A 15,603-nucleotide genomic window follows, 5' to 3' on the forward strand; every position below is an offset into this window, starting at 1 on the left:
TTGTGGATTTTTTCCTACGTTCAGAACAGAACATATACCGAAATATAGCCCTATTGAAAATTTTATGAAATTATCTTTCCAATGAGTGGTCATTCATCTAAAACGGAGTTCAAATGAAAGAGTTATGCCCGTTTTATTTGAGCACCACGTGCTGTCCAGAACTGATTTCAGGATACGCGACGTTTGATGATTTGGCCATAACCTCTTGTAGGAATCTCCAATTGCCTTGATTCTTGATTCGTTGGAATGTAGACTTTATGGGACTTCTGAATATCCAAAAATATTCTATTATTTTCTTCTGAGTTCATGCAAAATCTTGGTGACAATAGTAGCTTCTTGCAAATTGATTCGGAGATGTCGATGATCTTGATCTTGTAGTCTTTGGGGCATTATGTAACACATCCTTTGGATTCAAGGTCATCACCATTGCTGCACCATAAAGTAGCATGGTGGCAATGATGCATCTTCTCCATAATTCTTGCTTTAGCCAAGGTGCCAGGATCAAAGGGGTTCCTGTGCTTTGTGTCGATGATCTGAGCGATTTTCTTCCTTGATTGCATCACTCAATTAGAAGCTTCTTGAGCATCCCACTGGAGAAGATTGGTAGTGTCATGGTGCTTTTAATCTTGTTGCCTCCAGTCTTGATCAACTTCAAGTCATCATCTTTCATGTAGAGAGGCCCTCCAATCATCCCTCAACATCATCACCACCTTCTTCGTCATTCACTGCTGCCTTTTCTCCATTGAATTCCTCTACATCAAGTATAGAATATGTACAAAACTTCTACTCCATTACAAAGTGCATCAAATTCTCTTTCCAAAAAGTGATCATTCACCTAGAATGAATTCCGGATGAAAAAGTTACGCCGGTTTTACTCCGGCACTACATTCTGTCCCGAGCTGATTTCAGAACGCGCAGTGTTGAAAGATTTCATCATAACTCCTTGTACGAATCTCAAAAATTAGCAATTCTTGATGCTTTGGGAAGAAGAGTTGATGGAGATTCTAAATATTCAATTTTTCTTTATTCTACATCTCTGATCATGGGTAGAAAATTGATCAAAACAGCAATATTTAAGATGTTGATGATCCAACTTCTAACTCTTTGAGCATGACCCAACACCTGTTTCTTGAACAAACAAATCTTCAAGAAACATTAGTCTAAAAAAATTAATTGACATAGAGGCATACCTTGTTTATCATCATTTGTATTATCTTCCTTGGTGTGGACTCATTAGCAGATGTTAAGCCACTAACAAAGTTATCACCTACTGCTAAAGAGTTGAGCTTCATGTTGTTATCATCTTATCGGAGTGACTCGAGACTTGAAGAAGTCAATGTTTGATCATCTAGCATCTAGTATTTACCTGCTTGCAAGGACGCAAACAAGAAAAATAGGGTATATGTAATAAAAAGAATTAGGGTTAGTCCAAAAAAATTAGATAGATTGCCCCAGGGTTCGAGTTGCCGATCCCTGGCAATGGCACCAGAAAAGCTTATTGACGGTAGTTAGCACGTCAATTTGTGAATCGCAAGCGCACGGATCATCATAGGTTTTCCATTAGAGTATTCCATCCAAGGTTTATCAATCCGTGGATCGGCAGTGAAATGACTAGGGTTTTCCATCTAATCTAACGGATCTAATCCTAACATGAAGCATAGATTACATAAAAAGGGTAACCTTAATAGATATCAATGATAGAGCAAAGATTGATCACATCCATAGATATAAATAAGATAACACTACTAGGGGCAATAAGTGCCTATTGTCTTCTAGTTGCAGCTCTAGCTAAAGCGGTAACCGACGTATCTCGTACCTTGATAAAGAGTCATCTCTCAGAAAGGTGGCTCGCAAGCGGCCTACTTTCTTATGGTCACCAACGAGGTGTGTGTTGACGCCTTCAGTTTCCCAAAGCTTTACCCCAACGACTCCCACAATACTCGCCATCTATCCTACTCAACATTACGCAATCGTTCAGCCTTTTCCTCCCACATGCTGTCACCACACAAGGGTAATCACACCAACTTCCTACGCACTACTAAGATGTATCTGCAAGACATAGACTAATCACCATGATTACATCTATTCCTACTAAGAACATATGCTGGCTAAACGTGTGAGAATAAACATGCATCATCGTAGATCAAAGTAAGCACAAGATTAGATTGATATCACCATCATGTGTGCATAACCCTTGATGATCACAAGGCTCAACTCCAGAACTCCTCATGGCTTCACCGTGCAGGGACAACCATGGTGGCTAGGGGCTAGCCTAAGCCATCTCCTAGACAACCTTGAAGACTTGCAGCGGTCCTCAGCTCCTTCTGGTGTGTGTCCCTCTATTTGTCAACTTCTGCTAGAATGACCTCAGGGCTCGGTGAATTTTCAGGGTATTTATAGTTTGAAGAGCGCGTGGCAAAAATTGGAAGGCGAGGGGAGCAAGAAAACCCTCAGGCCGATCGGCCTGGGGGGTCCAGGCCAATTGGCCTAGCCCTTCCTTTTATCCCCTCGCGCCCAACTTCATCGTCAAGTCTCCTCTGATGTTCTGGAAGCTTATTTTTGTATGCATGTGGGCCTAGCACGTTGATAGCTTCGGGGTGAGATTGATCTTTGATAACTTTCCAAATCTCCGCTTGATCTTCTTTGATTCCTCTTTGATCCCGTAGTGATACTTATCATATCTTCATAATCTTAGCCCTTAAGTAATCTTGGAGGAGTGCTTGCCAAAAATGAGCATCGGAGGGGGCTAGAAGACCCCTAGCCGATCGGCTTGGGCTTTACCAGGTCGATCGGCCTGGGCTCTTTCTTAGCCCGCTGGCCTTCGTCTTTGATAGGTTCGTTGCTTATTCAGAACTTTATCCAAAAATATGCTTTTAGGTCCAATTTCCTGCAGAAATAGAATGTCATCCAAAATACAATGCATATGCGAAAACGGGGTTATTTCAGGTGCCAAGTGGCGGGTCAATATAAGAATATATATGAAAACATCACTTAAATGGCACTAAAAGTGTGTCAATAATGAGTGTCAACAATGTGCTCCTCACATCAAAACTGAAAACTAAAGTTCATTTTAGCCCTCCGCAAGAAAGCTAAATTCAATTCTTAATAAGCACTTGAAGAGCGCCACCAAACAATTTCGAAGCATTTGTTAATTTTTAATGTTAAGCCTCCTATATGGGGACCTCCCTCCGAGAGTCCCACTAATCACCTGTATTAGTCCCTGGATCAGTAGGCTAACATAGTCATCATCACAGTTCAGTATTTTAAGCAACAAAAAGGCGTATAATTTAATAAGAAAAGGTTTTCACCTTAGTGCAGTGAAGAGAAACGTCGGTGCCCATCCACTAACAAGATAGTTGGAACACCCGGAGACCTATACCTCTATGATGAAAGCACGGCTGAGTACATTTATGATTGGTACTCAGCAAGTCCCAATATTCACTAAGTAATTATATGCATTTTAGGATATAGACAAGGAAAGAGGTTTACATGTATAATCCTAAGCCCAAAGCATCTCACATATGCAAAGTGGATTTATAAGGTGAGTTTTATAAAGACTCTCTAAGAAGATTACTATTATTTTATAAGATGAGAGTTGTGGTCCTGGAGGGGGAAAACTACTCCCCTACTAGTCCCCAAGTTTTATGGTGTCTGGAAGTTAAGTTTCTTACTGTATTTCTAATGGATCTTCTTTTATCTTCCGAGTTTGGTTTCTAAAGGGGTTCCTATGGTCTGATGTGTCTCCTCGGGTACTGGGTTGAGGGTAAGTTATCTAAGGTCATGAACTTGGGTAACCACTTCTCATCATAAACTTGGTATGATGATTTTTCTAAGCAATTAGAAATCCAATGCCCTTTTCCAAATGGTACATGAGTGGCCATAATCCTTTCTCCAAGCTTCTACTTTCTTTACTGAATCCTTCTGCTTGGGTGTTCATGTGATGTCTCTTAGTATTTCGTGTGAACTTGGGTTGCCATTCCTTAATGGTTGGGAGTGTGATTAGGTGACTACTCCTTCATCGAGAAATTGGCATGTCTCGATGTTCGGCTAGGTTCTAAGGTGATTTCTCATCTAGGGTTGGTTTTGGTCCCTAATGGTTGGGGTTGGGTTATTCCTTTTTCATTGAGAAATTTATGTATCCCGATGATTTGGTCCTTACTTGGTCACTTCTCCTCTAACATTAGTCCTACCCTAGATTTCTTCTTTGGTCAATCTCTGGGTTTTACTAGCCTATAGGTTGGGTTGTTAGTTATTCCTTGGGTTTTCACAGGTTCATTATTATTATCACTATTTTACTACCCCTTGTATTCTTGTCTTCTTTACTTCTAAGGGTTGCATTTTTCGTTATTTTTTTGTCCTTAAGTTCTTCAAGTTTTTTTAACTTTCCCCATTTTATCCTAGATGGGTTATTTGTTATTATTATTGCTTCCTAGTTTATCTCTATTTGTAGGAATTATATTTAGGATTAATTTTACTTCCTTGAATTTTTGGGTTTTATTTTCCGAAGGTATATCTTGTTTTCATGGTTTATTATGGTCATTTTTATTTGTATTTTTATTCTACCTTATTCTAAATTTGGATTAACTTGTTCCTATTAAAATTTCATTCATAATTATTGTATCTCTTCTAGGTTCATAACCTTAAAGTTTTAGTTATCCTTATTTGTGTACCTACATTGGTTTTCTTTTTTATTTCATTGTTATTTTATGGCGGCATATATGCATGTATATTTTTGACCTCATTTTACCTTATTATTATTTCTAATGCTTTTTATTACTTATATTGGGTCCTTTAATGGCCTTACAGGTTTTTGGGTTGACACTTGGTTTCCTATATGTGGCTTTTATTCTTTCGAGGGTTTTCTATATGGGTTAGTTTTATTCATATTTGCTAGTATATCTCTTTTCGAGTGTTTGATCCTATATCTTTTAGGATTTATTCCTATATCTTTTTAGTAATTTTCTTTACGGGGTACTACCCTACTTAAGGTGCTTTAGGGTTATGTTTGCTTTGTTCAGATTTGGTGTGGTGATTTCTTGGTGATTTATAGTATTTTCTACCATGCCTCTCTATTTTTAATTTTTTACTATGGTATTTACTAGTAAAATTTCATCTTATGGTTTTAGGCTAAGGGTTTCTTTATTTATTCTAGGGACATTCTAATTCCTACTCTTTCCTCGAATGGTTCCGAAGTTTCTACTAATCTAGGAGTTACAGGGTCTAAGGGCCAGGATTTCCTATTTTATCTTTAATGGATACTCTTTTATCTTTTCTTCTTTGTTTCCTTGACTTTAAGAGTATTCCATTATATTTTCCATTAAAATTCATCTAGGATTTCAAATCTTATCACATTAGGGATATAGGCTTGTCCAATATCATTCCTGTGATTTTCTGTATCATTCCTGGGACCTGTGGGTTATGGGCCTACTTTAATCAATGTTCATGACTTTCCAAGTTTAAGATTCTATTTACTTCAGGATCTACTCCATGGGGATTCAAACCAGTATTCCATATAGAACTTTTATGGTTACTTTCCAGAAATTTTCTTCATTTCTGGATTTTTATTTTAATTTGATAGGTAGGTTTAGTTTGGTAAGAGCTAAAAGAAATCCTTAAGTTTTCCGAAAAAGAGAGCCTTATCCACATAATTTTACAATTAACTATCAAGCAATCCTATAGTTATTATATGGGAGGGGTTTATTAACTATGTATAACCAAATATTATTCAATCAAAAATATGACACTAGAGGGTCTTAGGCTTATATTTTTCAAAATATCTAATATCGTTATGGTTTTGTTTCATTACTCTGGTAATTTCAGCTTTTCAGCCGAACTTTCTCTTCATAATTCTCCATATTGCGGATCATTCCTCAAACTTCATTCTCATGATCCATATCTGCCAAAGTAATATAATAGGAGTTAAGCATGAGATACAGGGAATGTAAGGGGACGAGAGGAGTATTTTTTGAAAATTTTGAAAAATATGAAAAGAATAGAAGGTTTCAGGTTTCCTCGGGTTTAGTAGTAGCTTATATGGTTCCCTAAATTTATTTATTGCTCTAATGCCATCCCTGTGGGAACCTCCCTCCGGGAGTCCCGCTGATCACCTGTATTAGTCCCTGGATCAGAAGGCTAATACAATCATCATCACAGTTCAGTATTTTAAGCAATAAAAAGATGTATAATTTAATAAGAAAAGGTTTTCACCTTAACGCAGCGAAGAGAAGCGCAAGCGCCCTTCCACTAACAAGATAGTTGAAACAGCCGAAGACCTATTCCTGTATGATGAAAGTAAAGCTGAGTACACTTATGATTGGTACTTAGCAAGTCCAAACATCTACTAAGTAATTATATGCATTTTAGGATATGGACAAGGAAAGAGGTTAACAGGTATAATCCTAAGCCTAAAGAATCTCACATGTGCAAAGTGGATTTATAAGATGAGTTTTGTAAAGACTCTCTAAGAAGGTTACTATTATTTTATAAGATGAGAGTTGTGGTCCTAGAGGGGAAAACTACATCCCCTACCAGTCCCCAAGTTTTATTTTTGGATTCTAGTCCATCGACCTTCCTCCAGTATTTCCAAACACTAATCGCTTTTCCAAAGAGTTTTAGGGTAATCACGGGGGCTTTGATTTAGTGGGCTCGTGATCGTAAGCCTCGGCTACCCGGATAGGTTATACTCTGCGCAGAGGTGTACACTTCCCCATAAGTCCGATTAGGGTTGGGCAAAATTTCCCAAACCCGAACCCGAATTACCCGAACCTGATCCTGAATTACCCGAACCCAATATACCCGATCAGTATTTTGGGTACAATGTTGCGAAACCCAAATTTAATTCGGGGAATTCAGGTATTGAGCTTCGGTACCTGAATTCCCGAATTACCCAAAATTTCTTCATACCGGTAGTGCAGCTGCATTGATCTCCACCTTCACATCAAAAAGAAGCTAGCAAATTGGATTGCTTGTTTATTTTATGCACTGATTCATCATTTTGTTTGATCTATGGTCTGTTGATTTGAGTTATTATTTGGTCCCCACGTCATTAATTTGTTACTTGTTAAGGAGAGATGAGAGAAAGTAGTTCAATGGGTAATTCAGGAAAAACCTGAACCCGAACCCGAAATTTTAGGTGCCCGAAAATTCGGGGTTTCCTTTTCTCAAGAGTAGATAATGTAGCAATTCTTATTACCCAAATTTTAGACTACCCGAATTACCTGACCCATTCCAGAATTACCCGAATGCACACCCCTACGTCCGATCAGCCCATACCCTCATGAAAAGGTGGTACTAACCTACGAGATCCATACCCGCACGTGTCCATCTCTGGACAGCATTCCCTAGGTCCATCCACGGATATACTGAGGTCTAAACAGGGGCCACTATCATCCACTTACTGGATCTCATCCTGGGAACATGCGCATAAAATAAATTAAACAGGGCCTCTGACCCTCAGGGTCTCTGACCCTTTCTCAGTCAACCCGTGCTGACCCGACCTGGGACTATGCAAAAGTCCTGCTCCAGCATATCCATTGCCCACCTTGGCCCCTTGGGATGGATAACTAGGTTCAACTAGCAGGGTTCAAACCAAGGCCTCAAATAAATAAACAGGCACTCCCGAAGGTTGTACCTTTTTGGCACATATGGTTGTACATTTCACAGGAAAGACTCACCCAATGAACCGGTCCTTATGTGACCAGAGTAAGTTCTGGGATAGAGCATCCTCCACTAAGGTCGTCCCCTTACTCCCTAGTCCAAAACACACCCTAGTGTTTGTCATTACTATTATTTCATCTTTTACTTGACGCATTCCTAAAGAGAAAACCCTTCCTAAGCTTTCTATTTTATATAAAATGATAGTTTGTTAGATCCTCTCCGTAGAGGATCCAACCAGTGTTTTATTCCCCTTTTTGGGGCATAACTCGACTGGCCTAGCATTTCTAATGTAGGATGGCTTATGGAAATGTAGTTTCCTAGGGTTATACGGCATGTGGCATTTCGATAGCAAAAAGGGTTAATCTACCAAGCACGTATTTCTAAAGAAGTAGTTCTTAAAAGGAAAACAATGCAGTCCGTATTAGGTGGCAATATTAACTATCGCACTCAATAGGATAAAACATGAGATAGGAGTTAGGACTTGCCTTCATTGAAACTCCTTAATGTTTCCTAGGGCGACCAGGGTTCTTGGCTATGAGCCCTCCTAGATCCTTGACATCGGGGACAAAGCCTGGTCGTCTACCAACTGGAAGAAACGCATAAAATAACAATCAATAAATCAACCAATACCTAGGGAAATGGAAAATGAAGGTTGAGGGTTATTTTGGGAATTACGTGATAATTTAGGATAAATTCCCAGGTGATGGATCATTAATTATTTAAAACTATGTTTCTAAATAATTAATGGGTCAGGTGGCTGGATTTTCAGGAAATTCTAGGGTTTTGATCGGGCAGCACAACGCTGGGTTTGGATGATAATTTGAGGTTTGGATTGTCAGCACTATGGCTAGGTTGGGATGAGAATTGAGATTTAGGTCGGGCAGCATTATGGTTAGGTTTGGTAGATACCTAGAGTTTCAGTCAGGCAGTATAACAGCTAGGTTTGGATGGGACTTGAGGTTTTGGGAGAGCAGCATAACGGCTATGCTTGGATGATATTCGAAGTTTGGTTTGGGCAGCATAACGGCTGTGTGGTGGAATGGACTAGGAGTTTGGATAGACCCTAGGGATTGGGCACTATGGAGTTATAGAAATGATGAGTCAAGGACTAGGGTAAAGGAAAATTGTGTGACAGTACTCGTCACCTAGGGCTTAACCCTACAACGGGTGGAGCTGGCCAAGCTTCCTTATCCTAGGATAAAAGTAGAACTTGAGAGTTTGTACAATGAACAATCTGTCAATGCGGCTACAGAGTCTGTTGGCCAGATCAGGTGGAATGGTAGCTAGAGAGCTTGCTCGAGGGGCTCTCTTCGACCACTGGGGTGGAGCCGGGCAAGATTTGGTAGGATGGGAACGGAGGCTAGAGAGCTTGTGCAACAGACATCCTGGCCCGGTGCTAGGCGATAGATACGAGTTGTCAGGCGGTGTTGGGCAAGGTCAAGCAGATCGAAAAATCGAGGTCAGAGCTTGCTCAACAAACTCACTTCGGCCACTAGGGCGGAGCTCGGGTAAGATGACCAGGGAAATAGGTTTAGATGGCTAGGTTGGATTTCTAGGAATTTTCTGGGAATTTCCGGAAGAAAACCAGGTGATACGCGAATTCTTGTGTACGCGAAAAAGAGGTTTTCTATTAGAGAAAAGGTAGGATAATATGAATAAGGTATATTTGGGATGAACAATGGCAAAGGAGTACATGGGTAGACTTAGAATAATTCCTAATATTTTTTGGTATTTTTGGAGGTCGCTAAGGGCTTGATATGAGGTTAAGGGTGCACGAAGCTGGGTGCACATAGCAATTTCAAAGGTGCTAGCACAAGGGAGCTGGGGCCACGGGCACTGTGGTGTGGACCCGTGGACCGGGAGTGCGACTGTGCAGTTGGTCCATGTGAGCCAAGCGCACGGACCAAGGAGGGAGGAGGGCGAACGACGGGGCCGACAGCGTGAGGGGCGGCGGGCCCACCTGGCGGGTTAAAGGAGAGAGGGGGTTGACGGGGGAAATGGGACAAAACGGCGTGTACCGTTTCACCATCGGGGATGGGCTGTGCCGCTCCAACTCCGCCATGCAGCTCACCGGAGTTACGCCGGAACGGCGCTCCAGCTCGCCGGCGGCCACCGAACGACCACCAACAGGACGAGTGAGACCTTGCGAACCCATTTGTGGGGTCGTGGAGGAGAGAGGAGGGTCGGAGAGGGTGCGGCCACAGAGGGGTAGAGGTTGGAGCTTTTGACCTCGGAGTGGCGCCTGCGAAAGCACGGCTTTCGACGTGCCTAGCGCGTCACCACTCGAGGAGAGGGGGGAGGAGTTGCGAGCTTTGGGTGGAGAGGGAGAGGGGTATTTATAGGGGAAAGAGGGAGGGTGGCTCGGCGAGCGGGTGACGGGATGAGGACGGCCAGCGTGGTGGGTAGATAAGGCCCCCGGTCGGCTGCCTTCACGGCTAAGGAAGAAAAGGGGAGGGCCACTGATAGGGCAGGCGCTCAGCGGAAGGGAAGGGGGAAGCACTAGCGTGGCGCATGACAGCGTAGCAGAACGACAGTGCGGCGCAGGGTGGCGTGGTGGTGTTGGCAGGGAAGAGCGGAGGGGGTGGCTTCCTTGGGACCGAAGGGAGGGGAGGGGATTGGGTTGAAGTTAATGCGGGCGCAAGGTGGAGGGAAAGGCACTAACGGCGAGGGGGTACGTACCTGGGCGGTGGCGACCACGGCACGACGTCGCGCGCGAGGACACGCGGTGACCGCGCACCGAGGTGCAGCGCGGCAAGGTGAGGCAGGAGAGGGGGAGAAGGATAGGAAGGGGATGGGAGCACAGATAAGAAGAAGGGGGGAGGTTGAAGAGGGATGCACCGGCGTTGGGGCAGCGGTGTGGTGAGGATGGGGCGTGGTGGTGGTGGTGGTGGTGTCACCAGAGCGGCGAAGCAGGAGGACGGGAACGGAGGAGAGGAAGGGGACGACGGTCGGGGTGGGCCGGCTTCGACCTATTGGGCCAGTAGGAGGAGAGGTGGGACGAGTTGGGCCGAGAATAAGGAGTGGGCTGGAAGCGAACTTGCGGCCTGCTAGGGGTTTAGAAGGTTTTTCTATTTTATTTGTTTGGGTTTTAGCTTGAATTCGAATTGGATTTCAAAACCCAGACAAGGTTTGAATTAGGTATTTGCATTGATCTTAGAAAGGAGACTTTTCGAGGGGGATTTGTGGTTGAAAGAGTTTGCGGTGTGGTTATTTTAATAGTTGCATAGAAGTTGGAATAGAGTTAATATTCAAATTAAATTTGAATATTGATTTGGAATCTAGTGAAGAGGAAATATTATGGGATATTTCTTCTAGGGTTGAGATTTAGGATTGAATTTCTAAGAGCAAACATATGCATCACAATGTTGGTTTAGTGCAAGATTTATTTGTAAAAAGGATTTAAATATTTCACGAAAGGAGATTATGCTATAATTAAAGAAAAATTTTAAAAATTTCATATTTTTAAATACTCTAAAAAGTGGGATGTTACATCCTAGATGGCTTAGTGTCAACTGGTGAGTTCCCAAACTAGCTTGTTGTGAACCGTGGGAAGTTTGTAAAGATATCGATCACACCTTAAAGAGGAAAGACGTGAATTAGAGAAGTGGGGACTATGCTAAGACTTGAAAGAAACCCAGCTTTCTTAGAGTTCCTCAATGAAGACGTATGAACCTCGGTGGACCCGAACTTCGAGAAATAAATTATTGTATCTCCATCTTGATGTGCTTGTTTGTAAAGGCTTTGCTCTATTTTTTGTTTGTAATTGATCTACTTGGTTGTGTGACTTTGTCTACAGGTACTCCATCTTAAGAACACCCCCACACACACCGAGCAATAACTATAGAGATCGATTCTGTTCATTCCTAATATAGTCGGAAATTCTGGTTTGGAAAAGAAAGTTTGCTATTATGGGACCTCTAAGAAGCATCCAGAACTTCCAGAGTTTACTAATTCTGTTGTTTATTTTTTTTATTAATTTTATGAAATGCATATTGAATTTAAACCTCTTAGAAGACATTTGGATCCTTACAACAAAACCCGATTGACCACACCTATGCCCAATTAGACCGTCGTTTGCCTATTTTTTCTCCGTTCTCTATTCCAAGAATCAAGCCGCACTAAACCCGACTAGATTGAGTCACAGTCAGTCCACGAATTGGCTCAGTTAGACCACTATGAAATGGTTTTCATGCATTTTTAATGTGCTCCAATGGGCAGGCTGTGAGTAAATTCGGAATATATGCCAAGATCTTGGTGAGAATTTTCAAAAACCGTCGTCCCCCTTCGGTCGTCCTTCCGGTCTTTCATTAACTACCGGTGTTCACCACCCTCCCGCCACCTTTTAACCCCAGCCCACACGAAACAAAACCTTGAGAGACAACAGAGTCCCACATCATATAATTGCACAGTAGTAGCTAGAGAAGTTGCGCGGACATGTACGTGATGAGTCATACAAAATCGTACATACCGCGCCCTACGTACCGCAGAGACCACACAGCTTGTATATGTTTTTCACCCTTGCCTGCCTGCCTGATCCACGTGTCCCTACAGTGCACCCCTGTAGCCGCCATAGCCATCTGCATCGATCGAGCCCAATAATGCCTTCATCATTCCTTTCCTAACTCCTCCATACCGCGCACACCAACGCCACGCAGCTACCTCTAGGGCTCTCTCCTAGTATTACTTGCTAGCCTAAAGCTTCTGCAGTGACGCAACAGTAGCAGGTTGTCAGCGACGCCATTGCTCTGAATGCTGTGCGGCTCATGCCCTCCTCCTCACCACCCTCTCTCTCTCTCTCTCTCTTTCCCCTGCAGAGTCACTGCCATAAACAAACAAACCAACACACACTAGACACACAAAATATGTCCTAGCAACACAAGGCCTAAAAGCTTCGCTCACTCACATCTCTTTCTGCTTCCTGTGCGCACACACACACCGGCCGGCCGGCCCCTTTCGCCATCTCTAACTTTTCCCCCTTTCTTTCTCGATCTTGCCTTTCCTTCCGCTTTTAAGCCTTGATCGATGTACACACCACACACCAGTGGGAATGGACACACACTACTCATCTAGCTCTTGATCTGAAGATCTGTTCATTTCCAGAGTAGTAGTTTCCACATGTGAGATCAGGAACCGGTCGAGAGCAAGCGAGGAAGAAGATCAAGAAGTAGTAGCAGTGGCAGTATAGCGCTAGAACTAGCTAGATCTCGTCTCTAGCTACGAAGCTTGTACAAGCAGTGCCCAGATGTTACCTTACCCTAACCTTCACCATTTCGGCGTCTCCCAAGAACCCCCACACCCAAACCCTACCGGCTTCCCCATCATGCTTCCGCCGGCCGCACATCTGGATCAGCACTACGCCGACCACTTCTTCCCCAGCCATGCCCACCAGTTCAACTCCGAGACGCTGGAGGCGGTGCTGAGGCCGCCGCGCGCCGCTCCAGGGTGCGAGGCCGCCGTGACGGCGCCGCAGGGCGGTGGAAGGAACGGCGCGGCCGCCGCCGCCGCTGGCGGCGGCGGCCAAGGCCACGCCAGGGCGCGGAAACGGCCGTTCCGGACGGACAGGCACAGCAAGATCCGGACGGCGCAGGGCGTGCGCGACCGCCGGATGCGGCTGTCCCTCGACGTCGCGCGCGACTTCTTCGCGCTGCAGGACCGGCTCGGCTTCGACAAGGCCAGCAAGACGGTGGACTGGCTGCTCACGCAGTCCAAGCCGGCCATCGACCGGCTCACCGAGCCCTCTCAGCGAACCGGCGGCGGTGGCGGCGTTGACGCTGCCTGCTTGTCATCCCCGACGTCAGGGGCGCCTGACGGATCAGGTAAGAGGGGAGGGGTTGCGGAGAAGGCGGGGGCCAGAAATGGCGGATCGGCGTTCATGGAGCACGGCTGCGAGCTGGACCGCCTCGTGTCCGCCGCGCCGGTGCTCGGGGAGTACTACTACGCCGGCCTCAGCGAGATGATGAGCAACAACGGAGGAGAAGAAGGCGACGACGATGGTGAGTACGAGGAAGACGGCGATGATTTCCTGGACGGTATGCAATATTAGCAGCAGCTTGCATGGTTTTCTACGTACTGCTGGCAGCTTATTTAGGTCTCGATCCGGCAAGCACTTCACTGTTGTTAGTTAGTAATGCATATGTACTCCCTTTTAAGCTAGTACTAATTGTGCCAGATGTTTCACTCTTGTGCTTTGATGTCACTAGCTATTAAGCTATATATGTGATCCGGCTTTCATCCTGGTTTTAATTGATTTGGACATTCTTGTGGGCTTCTTTTATGAAGGTCATATATACTAGTAGTAGCTAGGAAAGAAGGTTGCTTGTTTGATTGAATAATATAGTTATCGATGCATAGGGACTCTAAATTACTCAAGGTTTTATCCATGTCTTTCAACTTGTAACTTGATGAAGTCAAATCAGAAGATGCTATTAATGGTCAAACATATGAATATAACGAGATTTATGCAAATTAAAATTTTCCCAAACTAGATTACTTTGTCCTTTTCTATGCATGCCAACTAAAGTTTTCCTAATTTTAGTTGTGCAAAAAGTACAGATAATGCATCATATCCTTTTCATGTCACTAGATAATAGCCCACATATATTAGTGATAGCATCCGCTACGCATGCTCATCTCATGTATCTTTTCAGCTGCGATTATTTGCATGCATGGTGCGTTTTTCCGATTTTGACGGTAGGTTAAATAGCATATAAAACAGGGTCATAAGATTTAAAATAAAAAATACATAATAATTCAATAAATAAGGAAAATAAGTGACAAATTATTTTAAGTAATTCTAATTCAGAAATTTATGTATTGTTTCTTTTGTTTTCTGTCCTTATTGGGTTTTAATTTCAGTGGTTGGCGTGACAATTCTTAGGTCGAAAGGCACAGAGGAGTACATTGAAACTTCAAGAAGATAATGTGGCACCAAAGAAAAATACTTGTCACAAATACTGACAAGGGTCTAGATAAAACTAAAACTGCAGCCAGTAAATTACTTGTCCAATTTAACGATACTGCTACTAGGAATCAAGATTTCATAGACAAAACAGAGTTCACCAAAAGTCCAGGTTTTTGGTAGTATAAAATCATTTGTTTTCATTTTTCTGAATATCTGTTTCGCATGAACACACCACATAATAATCAAAATACTACCTGTTCTAGAAAAGTGGAATAGCAAAGATCGAAAACTTTGTTGTTATTTGATTCATGTTTCTTTTAGGGCCAAAATTTAGTTGATGTTGCGTTGAGGCTCAAAACCATGAAAGGTAGCAAATCCACTTTTAGTAGGCATAGAAGACAGCTTTATTTTGTATCACACTATCACTTTTTAGTAATATAGGTTCTTAATCAATTAAATATTTTTATAATTTTTAATATCAAAGCTCCATAACATGGTAATTGTAACCTTTTTCACCATTGCAAATTAAAGCTCGCATGTGTAACTAGTTGAATAGAAAGGGGCAAGTTAGTTTTCACATTGATTATCACAGATAACTAAATTCTCAAATATCAAACTATATGTATGTACCTACAAATATTGCAGTAAGTTTTGTCAATTATAAATGTAATAAATAGGAAATTGTGATCAGCTGCATTTTGCAGACAGTCTCGATACCCAAAATGGTACTATTTATAGGCATTGCAAATGTGAACATGTACAGAATGGATGTGCTTTTATCTTTACATAGTTTGTTATGATCCAGCTGGGGTCTAAATTTATTAATTCCAGCCTTTGGTTTCCTAATAACGAATAACTTTTACACTCCTAAGTTGCAAATGATCAAAGTCACCCACAAATGAATCAACAATACTTGCATGACCAATCTCGATTATTACTGCCAAATATACCCCAGCCAAAATGAATTAATCATTTACACATTATTCTAACCTCTTGAAAAAAAAACCAAGCCTTTGAGTTTCCGCGCTGATTTCATTACCATGCAA

At 42.7% G+C, this 15,603-nt stretch overlaps 1 protein-coding gene across 1 annotated transcript; it reads left to right on the forward strand.

Moving 5' to 3' along the window:
• The first annotated feature begins 12,284 nt into the window (after positions 1-12,284).
• On the forward strand, positions 12,285-13,903 carry LOC117843305 (uncharacterized). Its single transcript, XM_034723875.2, has one exon. The coding sequence runs from the start codon at positions 12,899-12,901 to the stop codon at positions 13,697-13,699; it is 801 nt and encodes a 266-aa protein (XP_034579766.1). The 5' UTR covers positions 12,285-12,898; the 3' UTR covers positions 13,700-13,903.
• The last annotated feature ends 1,700 nt before the right edge of the window (positions 13,904-15,603 follow it).

Source organism: Setaria viridis, chromosome 2, assembly GCF_005286985.2.
Source record: "Setaria viridis chromosome 2, Setaria_viridis_v4.0, whole genome shotgun sequence".
Taxonomy (NCBI): domain Eukaryota; kingdom Viridiplantae; phylum Streptophyta; class Magnoliopsida; order Poales; family Poaceae; genus Setaria; species Setaria viridis.

Excerpts from the sequence above, each read along its gene's own strand:
- LOC117843305 (XM_034723875.2), top strand. The coding sequence starts at position 12,899 with ATGTTACCTTACCCTAACCTTCACCATTTCGGCGTCTCCCAAGAACCC.